Below are 22,677 nucleotides of genomic sequence, written 5' to 3'. Positions count from 1 at the left end.
AATATCTATATATATTTATATATATAAATATGAGTAAATTTATAAAAATAACTTAACAATGAAAATCCTTAATATTAGTGTCTGGTTTAAATAAAGTAATGATGAGTTATTATTAATAATATATATATATATATATACATACACAGTTTATATACATAGACACACGAAAACTCGTCACGAGACCAATTGACACGGAACATTAACTTTATGATGTCGGTTTAAAGAAAATGTTGTTAAATTAATATTTAATATTAATTATAATATATTATAAATAATTATAACCAATTAAAACATTCAAAATCAAAAATATCCTAAAAAAGGGTCTGGCCGGGACTCGAACCCGCGACCACAGCCAAACCAAGATTTTAGGTTATTAGTTGTAAACTGTTTCCTGTATACATAAGATAAAAACAACCCATTTGATTATGAACCCTGGATTATCAATTGTCCAATCCATTCATTGTTCACTTAATTAATGTTAGGGTTAATATAAAGCAGATCAAGATGAACTAAACCATATAAGTGATACCTAATACGATGATTAAACACAGGATAATTGCTTCATGACAGGGCCGGCGACGAGGATTACCAAACGAGCATCACCAGACTTTGTTTGAACAATTAAGCATAGGTTTTTGGTTGGCGACGGGTATATGAGTGTGCAGACGTGAAGAATTGTATTATAATTAATCCTAAGCTATATAACTGATTATAAAACCAAGTCGGTTCATACAATATCTCGATATGTCTTTAGTTTGATCTGATTTCTTAATTAATTGGGTTAGTTAGGCCGTTTATGGTAAGACGAATCACAAACTTGATTCAATTCCAAGTTTAGAACGATAATTATGGCTCAAGTAAGCTATACGGGTCACGAATTTGGGTATACGGGTCATGCGTTACGGGTTTGATAACTGGGTTATAAAGATTACACAAAATTTTCAATTTAGTCCTCAAAGATTGAAGATGAAAACATTAGGGGATCGGAGTTTAGTTTTGGGCTAAAAACATGCATCTTCCAAAGTTTATATATATATATATATATATTAAATAAATATAATAAATTATTAAATAAATATAATAAATAAACACAAATCATATAACGAGTCGGGTTATGGATATAAGTTTGTTCGTTGGAAAACCCGAGTTGTTACACTAGCCAGATCAAAACTAGGGGTGCAAACGAGCCGAGCTGAGACCGAACTCGACCACGCTCGAGCTCAGCTCATTTAACCTACACAGAGCTCGAGATCGGCTTGTTTCGAGCTCTATTTTCAAAGCTTGAGCTTGACTCGTGAGTAGATTTTCAAGCTCGAGCTCGGCTCGTTTTCTATTTATCAATTATTTTTAATATAATTATAATTATTTTATATATTACTTTGTTATTTTTATTCATTTTTCATAACATTATATACACACACACATTAGTTAATGATTATTAAACATATACATTTTAAAAAAATTATATAAACGACAGACTCGCTTAAGCTTGCGAGTCGGCTCGAGCTCGATAAGTGAAGCTCGGGCTCGAGCTCGTTTATTAAACGGGCTTACCTTTAGGCTCGAGCTCGATCAAGCTTTTTAACAAGACGATCTCGAGTAGCTCGCGGGCAGCTCGGCTCGTTTGCAACCTATCACAATAAGGACTTGTTTTGGAATTAAAACAAACTTCAGGCTCTAAATTGTAGCACCCATTAAAGGGTTTTTGGGGTTTATACGTCTCCATCTCCGCCACTATCTCAGCTGCCTCCATTGTTACTCAAATCTTATGCACCATGGTTCTATCGAACAAGAAACTTAAGCAAAAGCTTCGATCCGCATTACTAGCCGAATCATCAACCCAATCAGACTCACAACCCCACCAGTCATTCAAATCGTTCTTTAAATCGGTAACCCCAAAACCCAAATTATCCAAAAGAGAGATTCGCAGAGTCAAAAACCCATCAGTTAAGCCAAACCCAGATCAAGAAACTGGTGGTGTAGAGAAAGAAAGTGAAGAAATTGATGGTCAGTTGAAGAATAATAATAAGAGGAAGAGAGAGGAGAAAGATAGAGTTGATAAAGATAAGGGCTTGAGTGATAATAATAATAATAATAATAATAATAATAATAATAATAAAAAGAAAAAGAAGAAAAATGTTAAGAAGAAGAAAGTTGTGAAGAAGGATGAAGATGGTGTGCAGAAAGAAATTGAAGTGGTTCAAAGTCAACCTCAAAGTCAAACTCAAGTTCAATCTCAAATTCAATTTGGGTATCTTTTTTTATTCATGTTCATGTGAATGTTTGATTTGTATGCTAAATATGTCTTAATGAGTTGTTGATGTAAATCAAATTAGATTAGTGCAACCAGTGTTGTAGAACTAGTTAGGCGCTCGTGGGTAGGTGGGGTACCGAGTACCGACTAGCGAAGCTATTAGGGAGGGTGGGATGTAGGCAAACCATATCTCTATCCTAAGGGTCAAAGAGGTTGCTTCTAGACTTCTAGTGAGACCTTCGACTCTAGAAAAGACCAGCATCAGAAAGCATAATATAAAAATATATAGTGCTAGTGATGGTTTCAAAATAGAAGGCTACCATTAATAGAAGATGCCACGAAGGAGTAAAAGATAGTACTAGTTGTAACATCATAAAACAACATATAGATAGACGTAATGAAAGACAATAGCAAACAAAGTCAGCAAAAATTGTAGCATCTCGTAAGGCTCCTCAATCCTAATCCTACGTCTTAAGAGAGTTACCGACAAGCGATTAATAGGGATTTTTCAAATTATATATACTTTGAAAAGTTACATATTAAAATTCACATAAATACTTCAAACATAAATATTACACGTAAACATAATAAATCAATGTGAAAACCACGATTCTTTCAAAAAAAATAATATAATATAAAAAAGGTCTGATTTGGGCCAGTTTTGATTGATTTAACTGACAATGATTAATGGGTTTAAATGTTTAATTAGGTCTACTCGCATTAGTAGAGTACCAATTAGCGATTGATCACTGATTAATCTTGATTTTTACAGCACTGACTGCAACATCAAGCCCTGATAATCAGTTTAGACACACATTCAAATTACAGGCTTATACATATTACATACTACTATAAAATACAGATAAGAATTATTAATAGATAATCACTAAATAGTAAGCAAAATTCATACATGTTTCATTTACATAACTTAATTTTAAACTTTCTTAATGTTTATAAAAAAGTTACGTAGGATTGAAACACCTAATGAAAGTCGAGTAGCATCTAAAATTTATAAACCAATTGTATCTCATTGCTTTCACTAGTGATGCTAACACATTTTGATTGATTTTTGTGCTAAAATATTTAATGCAGTAAAGAAGATGAGAATATTTGTACAAAGATTTATGTTGGAGGCATTCCATACTACTCAACTGTGGAAGATATTCAAAGTTTCTTTGAAGGATGTGGAAGCATTACTGAAATTGATTGTCTAAAGTTTCCTGAGACTGGAAAGTTTAATGGGATTGCTATGATAAGTTTTCGGGTATGATAAAGAGGTGCTCTAATTGTCACACATATTTTTAACCTTATTTTTGTACATATTTGTCGCATTAATATTATTATTAGTATAGTATATTTACAAACCTTTAATGTGGAGTCACATTCCAATTTTTTCATTGCAGACCGAAGCTGCAGCAAAACGAGCACTGGCGCTTGACTTGATGGGTCGGATATGTGAGTACCACAACTATTTTTAGTAAAATGATTTTTACAAATACAGGGGCAATATGGATACTTTTTGGTGTGGTTTAAGTTGAGCCAAAAGTTTTATTTTTTGATTCTTTTTAAAAGTATTATTACAAACAGAGGTGTGCATGAAACCGTAAAAACCAAACCCAAACAAAAACCAGCATTCTGATTTTATGTTTTGCTAAAAACAGAATTTTAGTTTGATTTTGGTTTTGCATGTAATAAAACCAAAAAAACTGAACCGGACGACTGTATGGATTTTCATCTTTTATTTTGAATGTCAAGTAATTTCCAAAAATTTAATAAATAGTTGACCAAAATATTTTAGCCCAAATGTATAATAAATCAATTACTCAATATTTAACAAAAAGTTTTAGGCCCGAATTCATTATTTTGCGTCAACTCCTTTTTTTCAGCCCTAAAATTTCAAGCCCAAATAGTAAACCGAAAACCCCAAACCGAAAACTGAAAAAATCGAAACGGATTGGTTTTCAAAAACTAAAACTCGCCTTTTCGTTTTTGATTTGGTTTTAGTCTAAAACCGACACATGCACACCGTTAGTTACAGATCTGTTATTCTGTTAGTAATAATTAAATCTGTTGAAGAAAGTGATCTATAAGGTTTTTATTAATTAAAAATCCACTTTGAGTGACTTCTATCTAATAATGTGTACAAAAAACTTATTTCTTGTTGCAGGGGTGGACTATCTCTCAAAATTCAACCCTACAAGGCAACCAGAGATAAAAAAGTTTCCGATTTTGCCCCTGCAATGTTGGAGGGCTACAACAGAATCTATGTTGGAAATTTATCATGGGATATGACAGAAGATGAATTAAAGAAATTCTTCTCAGATTGCAGTATATCTTCTGTTCGACTTGGTAAGGATAAAGAAACAGGGGAATTTAAAGGTTTTGCACATGTGGATTTTGCTGATAATATGTCGTTAACAATGGCGTTAAAGTTAGACCAAAAACCGCTTTTTGGTAGACCCGTGAGAGTTAGATGTGCGGTTGCACCAAAATCAGTTAACCCTGGTTCAAAAGTGGACCCCTCTATCAGTAAAAATAGTAGTGACGGTGTTGCAAGCAAAGGAAAGAGGCAGACATGCTATGTTTGTGGTGAAAAGGGTCATCTTTCTTTATCGTGTCCGAACAAAAAGGCTGCTGACATGGTGCCTACTGGTGACAAGACTGATGATGTGTCAATTGATAGCGTGGACGCTGGTGACGGTAAGGTGAAGGGGAGGACATGCTATGAGTGTGGCGAAAAGGGTCATCTTTCTTCATCGTTCCCGAACAAGAAGGCTGCTGACGTGGCATACACAGGTGGCAGAACTGATGATGTGGCGTTTGACCAAGGTGAAAAGGAGGCTGATCATGTTGGTGATGGTAAGATTAAAAGGAGGACATGCTATGAGTGTGGTGAAAAAGGGCATCTTTCTTCATTGTGCCCAAACAAAAAGGCTGCTGATGTGGCACATACATATAACAGAATTGATGATGTGGCGTTTCACAAAGATGAAATGGAGGTTGATAATATTGGTGATGGGAAGATTAAAAGGAGGACGCGCTATGAGTGTGGTGAAAAGGGGCATCTTTCTTCATCATGCCTGAAAAAACAAGGTGCTGACGTGGCAAACTCACGACCTGAAACTTTTGCAGATGTGGCGGTCAAAGGTAATGAAGAGGTTGATTTTAACACGGTCAATTCGGTCAGTGATGGTAAGTTAAAGAGGAGAACATGCTATGAATGCGGTGAAAGAGGTCATCTATCATCATTGTGCCCAAAGAAACAAGCTGCTGACGTGGCAAACCCGCGTTCTGAAACTTTTGCACATGTGGTGGTCAAAGATAATGAAGAGGTTGACTATAACACGGTCAACGCTGTTAGTGATGGTAAGTTAAGGAGAAGAACATGCTATGAATGTGGTGAAAAGGGTCATCTATCATCATTATGCCCTGAGAAACAAGCTGCTGATGTGGCGAATTCAGTAAAGGGAGGCGATGACATGGAAGTTGAGAAAGCTGACGTGACAGTTGCTGGTAAGGAAGTGACTGAAGGTAAGCTAAGGAGGAGAACATGCTATGAATGTGGTGAAAGGGGTCATTTATCGTCATTATGTCCTAAGAAACAAGCTGCTGATGTGGCGAATTCAAGCAAGGAAGATGATTTCGTGGCAGTTGAGGAAGTTAAGACTACGGTTGCTGTTAGTGATAGCAAGCTAAAGAGGAGAAATTGCTACGAGTGCGGTTTAAAGGGTCATGTATCCTCATTGTGTCCCAACAAATCACAAACTAGTTTTGCAGCTTAATCAAGTAAGTTGATTATTATTATTATTATTATTATTATTATTATTATTATTATTATTATTATTCCATATATGATCAATGGTAAAACAAGTTTATTTAGTTACATGTTTACTTGTCTTCATTTTGAAGTATATATATTTATATCTATTTCAGATAACTTACCTTAAGGCACTGACATGAATACATTATAATCTAGTTGAAAATCATATAGGTCCCATTATGTTGTTTCCATAGAATAATAACTTAATAATTTGCTATGTCATGACAAACTTTAGCAATTTTTCATGGAATGGATATAATATGTTCTAGACAATGATGCTAACTTTCCGACTCATCATTGTTTTCAGGTTTTGTCATGACCCGAACCGTGGACCCTGTCATGGTCCATTTCTTTCAACACATAACCAAACCGGTTGGTAGCCTTCACACCTGATTCTGCATAGATCGAAACAAAGGTTCGTTTGAGAATAACGTTTAAACATTACAAGTTTTGAGAAGAGAACAGAAAAATGTTTTTTTGCTAGTCATTATTTATTTCTTATGATTGTATAAGTGGATTTATAAATTTTTTGACAATGTAGGTTGTTTTATTTGGGAAAATAGACACTTTATGCTACCTGCTCTGCTCTTATCATTACTTGTTTGACAAAAGTAAGAAACAAAGACATATTATGATGACTGAATCTATTGATCCAATGTTTCTGGCTGGTTACATGTTTTGTCATGTTACAATGATTAAGAATCAAAATCGGGTTTTTGTCGGATTAATACAAATACAAATTTATGTACTACAAATTTATTGTAACATGACAAATTTAACACCAAATATGTACTACAAATTTGATAAGTGTAACTTGATAAGTTGATTCTAACAATTATTTAAAGTTAGTTATGTCATTTTGGACTAATCAAGTTTGTTAAACATGGATTAATAATATCAATTTTATTACTACATGTGATTGTTAAGTACTTGTAATTTGATCAGTTAATTGATGTTGGACTTTTTGAGAGTCAAGGATGACAATTATATCCATAATTTGGATACATACAAAAAAGAGGTTCACGGGGGGCAACTTGGAAATTGTGAAGTATTTGGAATATTGTTGACTCCGGCTTTTGAGCCATATTATTAGTTTACTTGCATAAATACAACAAAGAAATCATAACCCTTTGATATAATTATGGAAAAGTGTTGGCCCTTTGTCCTTCCAATTTAGGACACCATCCCATCATAAATGCACAAATAAATATTTTTACTTTATAATTTTTTGGTTAGTAAAAAAAGAGTTACATGGTTTTTTGGGAATTGATATTCATGCATTTTCTAGACTTGTTTATGCAGAATCCAAAGTTTACCGTACTTCTTTCTTCTGGATTTTTAATGATTCTTTTTTTATTGTTTTGGTCTTAAAAAAAAGGTAAGTTTAAACACATGCTAAAATCCCTTTTAATGAATACAAGTATTATTTATAAATCTTTGTTGATACCAGTTATTTCTTGAAACAAGTTCATTTTTAAAAAACAAAAGATAAACCCCCTTTTTTTTTTGTAAAATTTAATAGAAAAATAAGATACCAAAGGCTGTTTGGACTTTGAATTTGGTCTAAACTTTATTGTAATAACTAAAGTTGTGATAATCATTGTGAACATAAAAGTGATTTAAATTTCCAAAACAAAAAAGCAAGTCTTGTGATCATGTTTAAATAATAATTTTGAGGATCAATGCCGGTTATCTGATAATAAGTTTTTGTGAAGTTCGGTTTAAAACCGACTGGTATCAAACCGAAAGTGACCGTTCAATCATTCATTTGATCCTGAAAATACAATAAACTGAATGACATTTTACAATGTTATAAGATTTGTAACATTACTTGTATAACATTTTTTTTTCAGTAGTTAAAGATGTTTCCTTTCTAAAAATCAATACACGTCAATTTACATCTTACATTATTATTATTAGATATTCAAAGAATTTTGGCCGCCCCAATAGCTAACAAAAGTTACATGTTAGGAAACCAAATAAATCCAAACTGTGAAATCAAACTGTAAACTGTAGCAACAGTTTGATTTGACCCCTTTCAGCTTATCAACATTTTGTTTTTCATGTACACACATTAAAAAATAAAAACCATTATTAAAACATTGTATAGTGGGGCGACAAAAGACGATACCACCCTCTGGGCACATATTGTCTCCCACCCCCTCCATTTTGTAGCCCTTTTACACATAGCCATGGCTTAACTTTTGGCTTAAACTAAAATCCGTTAAAACAAGACCGAAAATACTGAATTATTAATATATAAAGAGTTCCATAGAAAACGATTCATAGTGAAATAGTGAATAACCGCATTAACATTTTAAAAAATCAACATGTTACGCGATTACTAGTTAGAATCGACAAGTCGCGTCGAGTGAAATAGAGTCATATGTAAATGGATCAAGGTCGGAGCGAGTCGATATAATAAAAAGGTAACTTTAATTCGGGTCGGCACGGGTTCAAGTCAAAAAGGGTTAGGCCATAACAAATTTTAGGTTAGAACAATATCAAGTCAGACCAAAACAGATTGGTTTAAAAATATTTTATGTCATTTAGTATCGAGTTACACATGCACCCCAGTGCATCACACGAGCACCCCCCAACAATTATTTACTAAAGACAAAACAGCAAAAGACGTCCTTTATGTTTGATCGTTTTTTCAGTGGACGTCCTTTCGCAAAAGAAATGGCAGAAAACATACTTCATGTTTCAGATTCCTTTCACATTATGTCCTTTGGCACTAACCCAGTTAATTTTTTCTGTTAAATCTTATCATGTGCAAGGCACATGAGGGTAGTTTTATAACTTTACATATCATTTATTTATTTAATATTTAAAAACAAAAGAATAAATATATTAAAAAAATCCTTATATCCATCCATCATCCACTAGGACCACCATCTTCCTTCTCTCTCTTAAGGATTCACAACTACCACCACCACCCACCACATGCCGCTGCTGTCACCTTCACCAGCATCACTCGCCTCTGTTACTCGTCGCCACCACCACACTAAACCAACTAGGTAAACTACCGCATCTTCACAACCTTAATCATCATCACCCGCCTCCCTTTCTTCTCTCTCTACACCCCCACCGGACCAACACCATACCACAGAATCACCACACCAACAGCCACACGCCTCCACATACAATATGCAACCATTTCTATCAACCACCTCCAAATGCAGCAGAAACCACCACCACCACACCTACCAGCTATCGCCAGATGCACCGCCATCAACTCCAGCACCGCTGGTTCTCCAATGGCCACCAACCACGGCACCTTCGCTCCTTCAATCGCCACCGACAATATCGCCACCACCAACACAAAATTAGGGCAAAAATCAATTTGGGTTCGTTGGGCAGTTTTGGTGTTTTGTGGCTGTCGATTTGATGGATCTGAAACAAGGTTTAATGTTGCCGGTCAAACTCAGATCTCTCGTCGGTCAAACTCAGACCCGATTTTCAAAATCCAGATCTTAAACAAGTTTGGTGCTGCCATCAGAAGGGAAGGGGGTGACGATAATGGCGGTGGCTGCCGGAGTGTAACAGGGGGAGAGGGAGAGAGAGGGGGGAAAGAGAGAAAAGAGAGAAAGAGAGAGAGAGTTTATATGTTTTTTATAAATATATTTTTAGTTTTAATGATTAAATAAGTTGTAAAATTACCAAACTACCCTCATGTGTCTTGCACATGACCAGATTTAACGAGAAAAAATAACGGGGTTAGTGTTAAAGGACATAACGTAATATGGTTTTTATGCATAAAGGATGTTTTCTGTCATTAAGTTTTTGAAATGACAACCATTAAAAAAACGTGTAAACATAAATGACGAGTTTTGATGTTTTGTTTTTTACTAAAATACAAGTGTTAGGAATAGTTTTCATAAATATACCCCAGTGAAGCTAACCGAATGTACCCGCCATCTTCTTCTTCTTCTCTCACTCACATGGCCACCGATTCCAGAAACGAGATCTTCATCTCCAGAAGACTTAATAAGAAGAATCGAAACCGTATTAACGTTACCGGAAACCTGAATCCGCTCATGCTCACTACCTGATGCAAGTCCTAACTTTATCACACCTAGAACCTCACCAGCAGTTGCAATCACACCGCGAAAAGTCCCGGTTCTGTATTATCTTACGCGGAACGGTCACATTGAGCATCCGCATCTTATCGATGTTCCGCTTTCTTCGGTTGATGGACTCTATCTTAGAAGTAATCAGTTTAGCTTCATTCTGTCAATTCGGCTCTTATCGTGTTTAACAGGTTACAATTAGAAGTGTCGCGTTTAACCACTTTATATGTTATGGCTATAAGACAGTTTTAAGTTTAAGTTTCATGTACCAATTTGATAATTATGAAATTTACTGATTTCTGCAAGTTTATTGATTTGAAGATTTAATGAAGATCTAGCGGTTCTTAATCTGCGTAACGTAAAATGTTTGTTCGGTTTATGATAATTATGAAATTTATTGATTTATGTAACTTTAATGTAGTGTTCATGTAGATTTCATGAAAACTTGGCAGTTTCTTCTCTTCTCTGCGTAACGTAAAATGCTTGTTCGATTGATCGTTTTAGCTTGATAATTACGGATTTCACTAATTTCTGCAAGTTTAATCTATGGTGTTCAGGAAGATTTCATGAAAACTAGGTGTGTAAACGAGCCGGGCAGAGCTCGAGCAGTCGAGCTCGGCCTGTTTTGACTTTCGAGAACTTGAACTTGGTTCAATTCTAGCTCTTTTTTTGAAAGTGTGGCTCTTCTATTATTTATTAATTAATTTATATAAAATTTTAATTATTTTTATATTTTACGAGAAAAACCTCAATGGGAAAACCTCAATGTGAAATTTGTACTCTAAAGTCTAAAAAAGGTAAAACTAAAAAATACATAAATCTCGTTAAGGCTCGACAAGCCCAAATGAACTTCCCATACAATTCCGAGCTCACATAGTTCGTAACGAAAACCTAGCAGTTGTATTTAAAATGCTTGTTCAATTGATCGATTTAACTTGATCATTGCGGTTCGATCTGACGAATGTGTAGTAATTTTGTTGGCAGATGTTATGAACACATTGAATTATCACAGAGGAAAAGGAATGGCGAACATGTACTCCTGGTCATTCAAACGGTATCGTTTTAATCAATTTCTATTTTCTCATAATTTTGATTTAAAATTTTATAACTTAAAAACAGGAGCTACAAAAATGGTTACGTATGGCACGATTTATCCGAAGACGACTTAATTGACGTCACAAACGGCCACGATTACGTCATCAAAGGCACCGAGCTTCTTCAACCTCCACCGGACACCAACCGCACCGGCGACAGCTGCACTTCTTCAACGGCGATCCGACGCCGGAATCAGTCATGGAGTTCGTTCGATAATCCACAGGAGTATATGGTGGTGAAGTGTGAATCCAACAGAGAATTGGCGGCTAATTTTGCGGCGGATGCGGCGACGCAGTCGGAGGAGCAACGGAAGGGACACGTGGCGGTGGCGGAGGAGATGCCGTCTCCGCCGCCGTCGAATTCGAGCTCGGATGGTGTGACTGGAGGAAGGTATGGTGATGGTGATGGTGATGGTGATGGTGATGGTGATCGGACGGTGGAGGATAAGTGTGATGGGAGTGGGAGGATGAAAGCTTCGGAGATGCTGATGCAGCTGATTACGTGTGGGGCCCCGTCTTCTAGGTTGAAGACGCAGACAAGGTGTGGGTGAGTGTGAATGTGAAGGTGCATGGTAAATTGGTAAGCGAAAAGCACTGGATTATTATTAATTAATAATAATAAGTTTGAAGTATATCTATGAATTTATTTTGTTTAATGTACTGATAGTTTGTTCTTAAAAGTTAAAATTACAATTTTCGCTTTAATAAGTGGGAAAAAAAACACTTGTCACACAAATAGTGTTCTTGGGATTGGACAGGTTTGGTCGGTCCGAATGATTCGACCGGGATTTGGTCACCTAGTCGGTCCGCTTCTATATATGAACAAAAGAGATCCCTGAATATCCATTTTAGAAAAGAGATGAATAGATAAGGCGAAGCCAACTGAAGGAAGGGCGCTAACGAGCAAGTAGTTCGCTTGGTTCTCAGAAAACCGGTTGGTTCGAATGGTTCACTGGTCCAAACGTGAACCGGACCAGTTGAACCGATTTACTATGGAAAAAAATATATTTTTTAATTTAACAAATTTTTCAAAATTAACGGTGTTTTTTAGACTAAAGTTGTTCGACCAGACTAACCGGTAGCTCGTGCGATACGCTGTCCATAATAAGTTCATTTAAAATAAAAATATAAGCCACGATAGTGAGACATATACCAAAATAAAAATAGAGATATTATACCATCCAAACGTTGACCATAATAACAATTATTGATGTCAAACAATAACACAGATCTAAAACTGAAACACAAATCTTAAACAAACAAATCCAAATGGATGATGATGATGGATCTATTGATCACCTTTCTCCACATAGTAAGCCTCCGGATTAACCTGCTTAAACTTCCTCCCAACCAAACTTATCCCAACATAGTCTCGTGGGTCAATGCTCTCACCACTCTCCTCATCAGTCTCACCACCATTCGTACTCTTATCCCGTTGACCAGCAACGTCAGAGATGTTAGGCTGCTTCTGTTGACTCCCAACAAGACCACCACCATTATTATTATTATCCGACATGTTTTTGCGCACAAGATCTGATATCTCAGGTGACTTATCATTGGCAGAATACACACCATGACGATCAGTGATATTATTTGAGTTGATTAGTCCACGTACACCAGAGAGTCCCGGAGAGTGGTTGATCTGGTGTCAGCGTGTGAAGAGGTAGGTCCCAGCAGAGGTGGTTAGGACCCGCAAGACTCCCTTAAAAGGAGACGTCTGCGCAGTTGAACACGCAAGACTCCTTAAACGGACGTCTGCGCAGTTGAACCCGCAGACTTCACCATAGGGACGTCTGCGCCGCGACCTACCAAACCCGCAGGACCCACTACGCTCAGAGTTGTGACGACCTCACATGCGGTACGCAAGCTGGTCCCACAGGAAATGCCTCCCTATGGTTTCCAAGTATCCGCCTGTTCCCGCAGGTGTGGATACCCGCCATTAGGGACTGGCCACCCGCGCAGCATGGCTACACGCATAAGGCTCAAACTCGTAATAATTCAGTAGTCACCTGAAGAAGGAATGAGCAAAGTCGGGAACATTCCCGCATAAAGGCGGGAGGGGGGAAAAACTCCCGCCTAAATGAGCCAGTCCGTATAATAATGGAGGATCTTTTGTGTGATACCTGACGAGGTATGGACAAAAGATCTGACCAAGGATACGACAGCTCACTGACAGCAGCATGGCAGACAACACGCCACAGCACTGTGACCAATAGCCGTCGCCTACTCACCAACTCCTGCCATACCACGTGCCTAGCCTGTAGTTGGTGGAAAAGGAAAAGTGAACAGCACGCCTGGTCACTGTCAGTCACTGCCTATCCACCAATTACCAGCAGGGCACGTGTGTAGGCCACAGTTGGCAGAGTACTAGGCCGGCTAAACCTCCTTGGAAACCCTCCTTCGGCTATAAAAGACATCAAATGGTATTATCATTTCATCATCTTATATCATCTAATATCTTATATAATTTACCTGATAACTGCTCTAGTATTCTTAATATACTTTTATATTCAAAGAGTAATATAGACTGATTCTCACGCCAGAGGGTGGTCACAAGGAGGAACCCCCCTTTCTTAGTGACGAGCTCACGGTGTCTGTTTTGCAGGTTATCGGAAGAACCATCTTGCCGGAATTAACCCCTCGTGGGAAACGTCTATCTAACCCTCAGGTTACTCGTAATCTGTCGGGGTTCGACTGGTGTTTCTTCAGCGTGCGTTGACTTGTTGCTGGGTTGGAGTGTCCGTAGAGATTGGATGAGATATTTGGAGCAGGTGTGTAGTAGCTGGTGGGGTTAGAGGTGTCGAGGCTGGGTGAACGTTGGTAGATGTTGTTGTTGGAGGGAGGTTGTGTGTAGCTGTCGGAGTTCATTTTTGGCCGGAGGAAGATAGGATTCCGGTGGGTGTAATGAATGAGTTTGGATGGATGGTGTCATGTCATGTGTGTTAATATATATATAGAAGAAGTTATGTTTTAAGTCAAGGTCAACCAAACGCCTAGTCTTTTTTTTTATTTTATATAACAAATTGGATTATTATTTAACAAGAAACTTCCTTGAAATTCATGTGTGAACAGTTTATGATTTAAAAAAAATATATTAAAAAATAAATGAAAATTTCTAAGCCATATAAAGTTGAAATCAATTAGGGAAATTTTAGGGAAACCGTCCCATCTTGCTAAAACATCTACTAATAGGGTTATAAGAGCATTCTTATCCCCTCCATCATCTTTATCCCTGTAATTTAACAAAAAATAACTACTTTTTAAAATTTACCTTTCATTTTAGAAAACACCTCACATCCTATCATCTAAATCTATCTCTATATTATTTTTTTATTACTTTTTCTCTTTCTACTCACTTACAATATTAACTACTTGCTATTTTGTCATATTATATTCTTCTTTTAAAAAGTTTCTAAATACTTAGAAAAATCGAATTAAACATTAAACGAACCAAAGCTCGGCTCAAACTCGTGAAGTATTCTTAACCAAACATTATAATCAATATATGGGTTTAAAATGATATAAGCTATCTATTTATAATTTATAGTAGTCTAAATTTCCATTTATACACTATATGACTGATAAAAAAATATGGAAGTTATATACAAGTGAAAATGGCAACTGACTATGTTTTAACGATAAAAAAAAGGAAAAACAAGTTTGACTATTGAACATCTAGAGAAGCATTACAAAAGCATTAATCAGTCAAACAAAAAGATTAACAAAAGCAATAAATTGTTGGTCGGGCCGGGTCGTATCCGTTGCACACTCCTAACACATTACAAGCAAATGACCCAAATAGATGCAAATTAAAACAAAAGTTAAGTTAATAAGTTATGTTCTTACATAAATAATTCTAATGATCATCACATAGCATGCTTCTAACTCAAACCAATAACATTCACGAAATAATAAAATATAACGCGATATCGTTTATTGTTGAGAATAGAGTAGCCATTGATGTTCAACTAGATCTTCTTGAAGTTGATGATGAGCCGAGTTATCTCTAATACGAAGATGACGTTCAATGAAGTCCATAAACTCACATGTATGAGTGCGCGACAATTCAGGGAGATCATCATCAAGTTGATCATACTCCATATTAAGGTCGTCACCATCATCACGTTCATCTTCAATGATCATATTATGAAGAATAACACATGCTTTCATTATATTTGTTAGCACACTCACTTTGAACATTCGTGAAGGTCCTCGAATGATTGCACGTTGTTGAAGTACTCCAAACGCTCGCTCGACATCTTTTCTTACAGATTCTTGTGCTTTTGCGAAATGTTTGTGCTTGTTCCCTCTTGGTGCTGGAATCGTCTTTACAAAAGTTTGCCACTTAGGATAAATGCCATCTGCAACGTAATACCCCATAGTATAGTCGTTGCCATTAACTGTGTAATTGACTGGAGGAGCACGCCCTTGCGCAAGTTCCGTGAAAATGAAAGACCTCTCTAGCACGTTAATGTCGTTATGTGAACCGGGCATGCCAAAAAATGCATGCCATATCCAGAGATCATATGAGGCAACCGCCTCTAAAATAATAGTAGGTTCACGAATGTAAAATCTTTAATAAAAAATTGTAAAATCTTTAATAAAAATCTTATTCTTTTAAAGATGGCTTTCGTCCCAGTTGTACTTGCACAAGTTCCAAGAATGACCTTGGATCAACTCTTTGAACAGAAAGATGAAGTTGCAAAAACAGTATTGGAGGAACTTAAGAAGGTATATTACTATATTGTATTAGCAATATATTTATGGTTTAGAACCATATGAAATTACAATTGTGTCCCTAATACATCAGGTGATGGGAGAATATGGATACATGATAGAGCACATTCTAATAGTGGACATTATACCTGACCCCTCTGTGTGTATAGCAATGAATGAAATGCAAGTACTTATTTGATCTTACCTAATTTGGGCATTAATCTATTTTGTGTATTTAATGTTTATGAGCGAAAATAATAATATCTGCAGCATAAGGGCTTCAACTTGCTAGTGTATACAAGGGTGAGGGTAAATTACATGAAGATAGTTGGAATCCTATAATAAATATAATGAAATTGAGCGATAAATAGAGAGAGGTGTACCTATTGCAGCTTGTATCGGTGAGCACAAGGGCACCAATTGCTTCGATTCGAACCAGGACTCTTTGATTTTGGTGTTTGATTTGCTTTAGAGGGAATGGAGATGGTAAAGAGGGCTGACGATTTTACTTCAGAGAGAATCAGTTGCCTTTGGTTTGCTTAGAAAGGCCGATGAACCCTAGAAAGATGAGTGGGAGAAGAAGTGATGAGGCGGGTGAGAGTATGATAGCAGTTGAGAATTGAGATAGGGTGTGCTACAGTAGCTTTTCATATATGAAAAGTTACTGTACAATATTTTCATTATTTAGAGATGAAGAATATGGATAGGGGATAGGATGGAGTGAGTAATTGAATGATTTTTTTAAATTATAAAGATAGTGGGTGTTTTGATGGTTGGGATGGGAATGCTCTAAGGGTGTATAGGGTCGTAAACCCCCCATATAACCATATCGGGGGTGTCTGGGTGTCCCTAGTATGATCCAATCAATTTGGTATATGTGGTTGATAAATTCAGGTTATGTGGTTGATAAATTCAGGTTTTTGCTTGGAAATACATACAAGAATTAAGTATTTTTTGCACTTATGTGGTGAACCGCGAGTGTATTTTACAACCCCGATTGGAAAAAATAGCTCACTTGATCACTGACCTTACATTTTTTATGCATTTCGGGTCTCTTAGCTTGTTTTTTTTGGGATGTAACATACTATTGTATCAAATATTCCCAAAGCTAACCCGATGCATGTGAAGGATATAGGATTTTGAAATATTGAAGACTAGCACCCGATTGAAGAAACGTGGATCGACTCACTGGTAGACGATCTACTTTCCTCGGGTGTGATTATGCTCTTCCACCGATGGATCTCTGGAATCTGGGTTCTTCCACCTACAAAATGAACAGCACCCTAAACTTACCCCTCAGAAAGGGACAGAGGGGTCCTCTTTGGGGTAACCCTCCGGTGTGAGAATAAGTGTTTGTAGGAGAAGATAATAATATCAGAGTAAGGAAAATGGAGTGTATTGCTTAATAGCTGAATACTCTGTAATTGTCTGTGATTCTGTCTTCCTTGTGGAGTTGATGTGGTATTTATAGTGCTAGGGTTTCCACTGATTGGGCTCAGCCTTGTTGGCCTCCTCCAATTGCTTTGCGCCACGTGTCCTTGGGGACACCTGGTGCTTTTTCATTGGTTGTAATCACGTGGTAGCACATTGGTTATGCTGAGTTGTCCACCTTTCATTGGCAGCTGTCAACATCAGCATATTCTTATTCCTTAAAAAGATACCTTCTGGAAGGTTGTCTGACGTGCACAATCAAGGTTGCCCTAATCCTGATTTGGATAAGGACGAGGTTGATTATGTGCATGTGTGATATGCGCCTATCCTGAGGATGCGCGAGGTCTTCTCTTTATTCTCACGCGCAGATGTTTCATGCGCAGATGTGATATGCACAAGCATGTGATATGCGCCACGCGCGGATGCGCCACGCGCGGATGTGATATGCGTGAGCATATGTGATGCGTGAGCATGTGATGCGTGAGCATGTGATGCGTGAGCATATGCGTGAGCATATGCGTGAGCATATGCGTGAGCATATGTGATATGCGCCATGCGCATAGGTTTTGGCTTTGTGCCTTCTTGATTTCAAGCCTCTTGTCTATATCTTGTGGGTTGACCCGCCTCGCTCGGTGTTGAGGCGGGTACATACCTCTTCAAGCCCCCCCAGTCTAATGTGTGTCTTGTCTCGCGCGAGCGAGGTAAGATAGATATTAGACTTAATAGGTTGCTCTTTTTAATAGGGTTTGTCTTTTCTTCTTATTACTCATCGTTGCGCGAAATTCTATCCTTTTGGCTGAAAACGAATCGTCCCTGTACGTGGTTGGATGATGCTGACATGCGTCAGTGATGGAGACGTGTCAGACCTTTCGTGTGTTCGAGGTGCTACAGTTGCCTTTCATGTCCCCTCACATAGTGTCAGGAACACGTGTCGTGCTCGCGTTGGTCCGTACCTGCGAGTGGTGGCGCGTGAATTATGGTAGCAGCTGTATCGTTTCTTTTCGTGTCCCCTCACACAGTATCAGGGACACGTGTCGCACTCGCGTTGGCTTACACCTGCGAGTGGGGGCGCGTGAAGTCCGTTCAGTGCCAAATTTTCTCTCTCCTGGGCCTATAAAAGCAAGCCCTTAGAGCTTTTATTCTTCATCTTCTTTGTTGTTTATTCGAAGCTTTCCCTTTCCTTCGTTCTTTTCCGATTACCGTCTTCTGCTTCCAGATCTCTGTTCTTTTAGAGCCATCCTCCGTTCGTTTTTACAGTTGTATGTCTGATAGTCCCACGGATGGCGCCAATGAAGAAACGTGGATCGACTCACTAGTAGACGATCTACTTTCCTCGGGTGTGATTATGCTCTTCCACCGATGGATCTCTGGAATCTGGGTTCTTCCACCTACAAAATGAACAGCACCGTAAACTTACCCCTCAGAAAGGGACAGAGGGGTCCTCTTTGGGGTAACCCTCCGGTGTGAGAATAAGTGTTTGTAGGAGAAGATAATAATATCAGAGTAAGGAAAATGGAGTGTATTGCTTAATAGCTGAATACTCTGTAATTGTCTGTGATTCTGTCTTCCTTGTGGAGTTGATGTGGTATTTATAGTGCTAGGGTTTCCACTGATTAGGCTCAGCCTTGTTGGCCTCCTCCAATTGCTTTGCGCCACGTGTCCTTGGGGACACCTGGTGCTTTTTCATTAGTTGTAATCACGTGGTAGCACATGGGTTATGCTGAGTTGTCCACCTTTCATTGGCAGCTGTCAACATCAGCATATTCTTATTCCTTAAAAAGATACCTTCTGGAAGGTTGTCTGACGTGCACAATCAAGGTTGCCCTAATCCTGATTTGGATAAGGACGAGGTTGATTATGTGCATGTGTGATATGCGCCTATCCTGAGGATGCGCGAGGTCTTCTCTTTATTCTCACGCGCAGATGTTTCATGCGCAGATGTGATATGCACAAGCATGTGATATGCGCCACGCGCGGATGCGCCACGCGCAGATGTGATATGCGTGAGCATATGTGATGCCTGAGCATGTGATGCATGAGCATATGCGTGAGCATATGTGATATGCGCCATGCGCTTAGGTTTTGGCTTTGTGCCTTCTTGATTTCAAGCCTCTTGTCTATATCTTGTGGGTTGACCCGCCTCGCTCGGTGTTGAGGCGGGTACATACCTCTTCACCGATCATCTTACCGGAGCGAACCTTTGAGTAGCCGAAATGTTTATGGGAAAGAATTGTTAAAAATGTAGTTTCTAGTAATGTTTAATACTATGTTTTGTTAATGTAATAAGACTTGTATAGGATGTTTACTATTCAACACAATAGACTTTATGATACTTGATAAACACACAATAAAGCTATAAATATATTTTCTCAACAAATGATTGATGACTTAAAACTAAAGAAACAAATCACACAAACTTAAGTCGCTCGATGCATGTTTTTGCATTTAGCAAGTTGGATCAATTTAGTACACCTCCAGGTTTAATGGTCATACCATCAGCAAATGCTCCGTTGTAACTAGGATCCTGTTGAGCAACGCCATTGTGCACATGATCCGAGAAACTATGTTGTCGATCAGTTGGATCCAACCCACTACTGGGTGTGGGTTTTGGTTCAGGTGCGGGTGCTTGGCTACTAGCACTGTCATCCAGGGGGCAAGGTGGACCCCCTATTTTTTCTGGATTATTGGGGACGGTCCTGCTGTCATCGTGCATAAGATCTGAAAGATTCTTGGCTTGCGGTGGACCATTTGGACCCCATGGACTTTTGCCAGTCTCAGATGCAAATATAATATCATATGCTCGCTTGTGTCTTAGTTGAGAAATGTCGGAGAGTGTGGGTGCTGCTGGTGCTTCACTACCAACACTCTTGGTGCCATATACTGAATTATTGTTGCGCAAAAGATCCGAAAGACTTGGTGCTTGATTGGTTGGATCCCACCAACTTTTATATGCACCCGACGCGTGCCTTTGAGTCCGATCTTGTAAAAAAAGGCTGAAGAATGTGGGTTCTCGTGCTTGATCACTACTAATACCCGCAGTGTCATATACCGAATTATTTTTGTGAAAAAGATCAAATAGACTCAGTGGTGGAACATCTCACCAACTGTTGCAATCCAATATGATTCATTATCATAACTCATTTTCTAGCCGGAGATAGAAGTTTGCGGTGGGTGGGTGGGTGTGTTGACGTAGTTTAGATGGTGTATATGTAGACGTGAAGACATGTGAAAGTCAACGTGAACCCAATGGTGTAGTCTTTTTGTAATACTTGTGTATACTTGTGACTATATTTTACCTCATATAATATTATCGGTTTAATAATATAAAACTTAGTGTTGACAATTTGCCTAGGATTTGGGTGTGGTTAGTATAACTAACCTAATCAAACTAACACTTTATTAATCCAGACATGACAGATTGTAAACCACCTACCACTCGTGTTCACACAGGTTCTAAACTTAGTATAGTATATTCCCAATGAAATTCTCTATCAACAATTATGGAGGGGGGGGGGGGGGATCTTTAGTATCTAAAGTTTTAAACGGGTATTACGCTACCGGGAAGGAATCATTATCATGGCCTCCACATATCTCCCTCGCGATCACATAAATTATGTGCCTACTCTGATGCTGCATGGAAGTGCCTAGACTCAAGGCGGCCCGCCTCTAGTTATTGTGTACTTTTAGGGATAATCTGGTCTTATGGTCGTCAAAATGGCAATCTCTGCTCGGAATTATTTGTTTCAACTCGACGGTCTATTCTTATGTATTGTGACTAGACGGGTGCCCGCGCAATACAACGGGAACACAAGCCGTTGATAATGGTTGGTTTCAATTTTTAATGGTTTTGTTTTAGTTTACGATGATCAAAAACCGCTACTAATTGTTTATTTAAAAACTTTCAAACCAGATCGCAAACACCGCTAAGTAAATGCTAATTTTTTAACTAAAAAAACTAAGGTGATATCATACTCAAATTAAAGAGAATAAAATTCTCGTTTTTATGGTGCCGATTTTAAAAAAAAATATTAGCATATGAAAAAATTATGACCATTTAAAAGTCGTTGGGGAAAGTTGGGTTAAATGTGAAATTAAAAATAATATATGGTTAAAATTTAAAGGGCTAAAATTGTAACTATTACTTAAATTTACAAAATTTAATTAAAGTTTAGGGGCAATACTATAACTATGTTTAAAAATTGAAGTTTACGGTTTCATATTTTGTAATGGACTATGTTGCCCCTCTTCAACATGCTATGCAAGTTATACTATTTGTTAATTAAGTTGTAAATTACTTAAAATCTAAGTGTCTTAATTTGTCTATGAGTTATATTTTATATATAGCATAGATAACATAGATTTCTACAATGTATTTATCTGAAAATTCTATGCAACATCAGATAACTAAACATGATACTTTGTTATTAATATTATTTTGTCACAAACATGACTTTTTATATATTTGTGGTTTTGAGTGGAGATAACGTTCAATGGGATTCAACGCTTCAACGGCTTCAATTTTATTTTTATTTTTTTTACCTCAAAAAAGAAGGCAAACGGGCAATAAGTTACGCCGCTACCCATTTATAAATTGCAAGACGCATGTATTTTATCTCTTGGGATTAAGCTAATGTCCACCTTCTCTTACATTCCTATAAGTGAAATTATATCGAGTACTTTTGCAAACAAAATTCTTATTTATGTTTGTATATTAATAGAACTAGAGTAATATATACTTCATTTTCATCTCTCTCTCTATAAATTATGAAAACTAAGGACGAAACATACCAACCTAGTAATTTACAAAAGACTAATTAATTCATATCGTAATACGTTTGTCATGTGTTATTAGTTTTTTTTATAAAATGCGTGTATACGGGTTCTTTAATTATCGAGTTAAAATGCAACATGAAAGTCACTGGTTTTACTTTTTGCTCCGATTGAGCAAAAACTTTATTATTAATATATCAGATAAATAATACATCTCATTATCAGGGTCCATAGCTCAGTGGTAGAGCATTTGACTGCAGATCAAGAGGTCACCGGTTCGAACCCGGTTGGGCCCTTTTTATCTGTTTATATTCAATTTAAGTTTTTAAAATTCATACCAGTAGTTTTAATTAGCTCGTTCTTAACTTTTAAATGAATAATTTTTTATTATTGTTCCGAAAATGCTAAGAAATGATAGAAAAGGTTGATTTACCACGCAATATGGTTTTGTAGATGAATTTTAGAATTTACAAAGAAAAATAGTTGGAAAGTATTAAAAATACCATTCAGTCTCATTCC

At 37.3% G+C, this 22,677-nt stretch overlaps 2 protein-coding genes, 1 non-coding gene and 1 pseudogene across 3 annotated transcripts; 3 read left to right on the top strand and 1 right to left on the bottom strand.

The window, feature by feature from the left end:
• The first annotated feature begins 1,775 nt into the window (after nucleotides 1–1,775).
• On the top strand, nucleotides 1,776–6,480 carry LOC143568346 (phragmoplastin interacting protein 1-like). Its single transcript, XM_077054519.1, has 6 exons — nucleotides 1,776–2,251; nucleotides 3,347–3,518; nucleotides 3,658–3,700; nucleotides 4,293–4,296; nucleotides 4,422–6,040; nucleotides 6,382–6,480. Exons 1-5 carry the CDS (start codon nucleotides 1,776–1,778, stop codon nucleotides 6,034–6,036), a joined length of 2,310 nt encoding a protein of 769 aa, XP_076910634.1. The 3' UTR covers nucleotides 6,037–6,040; nucleotides 6,382–6,480.
• A 3,538-nt stretch (nucleotides 6,481–10,018) lies between these two features.
• On the top strand, nucleotides 10,019–11,792 carry LOC143568345 (protein SOSEKI 5-like; annotated as a pseudogene).
• Nucleotides 11,793–15,174: 3,382 nt separating this feature from the next.
• On the bottom strand, nucleotides 15,175–15,735 carry LOC143568343 (uncharacterized). Its single transcript, XM_077054518.1, has one exon. The coding sequence runs from the start codon at nucleotides 15,733–15,735 to the stop codon at nucleotides 15,175–15,177; it is 561 nt and encodes a 186-aa protein (XP_076910633.1).
• Nucleotides 15,736–22,382: 6,647 nt separating this feature from the next.
• Nucleotides 22,383–22,454, top strand: TRNAC-GCA (transfer RNA cysteine (anticodon GCA)). Its single transcript has one exon. It is a non-coding gene; the product is annotated as a tRNA-Cys (tRNA).
• Nucleotides 22,455–22,677: the final 223 nt, after the last annotated feature.

The sequence above is a fragment of the Bidens hawaiensis genome, unplaced genomic scaffold, assembly GCF_021521415.1.
Source record: "Bidens hawaiensis isolate Kalapana, Puna unplaced genomic scaffold, B.hawaiensis_p1.1 tig00023933_1, whole genome shotgun sequence".
NCBI classification, from domain to species: Eukaryota; Viridiplantae; Streptophyta; class Magnoliopsida; order Asterales; family Asteraceae; genus Bidens; species Bidens hawaiensis.
Note: the sequence above shows the minus strand (reverse complement) of the source record. Positions and strands in the feature narration are given on the sequence as shown.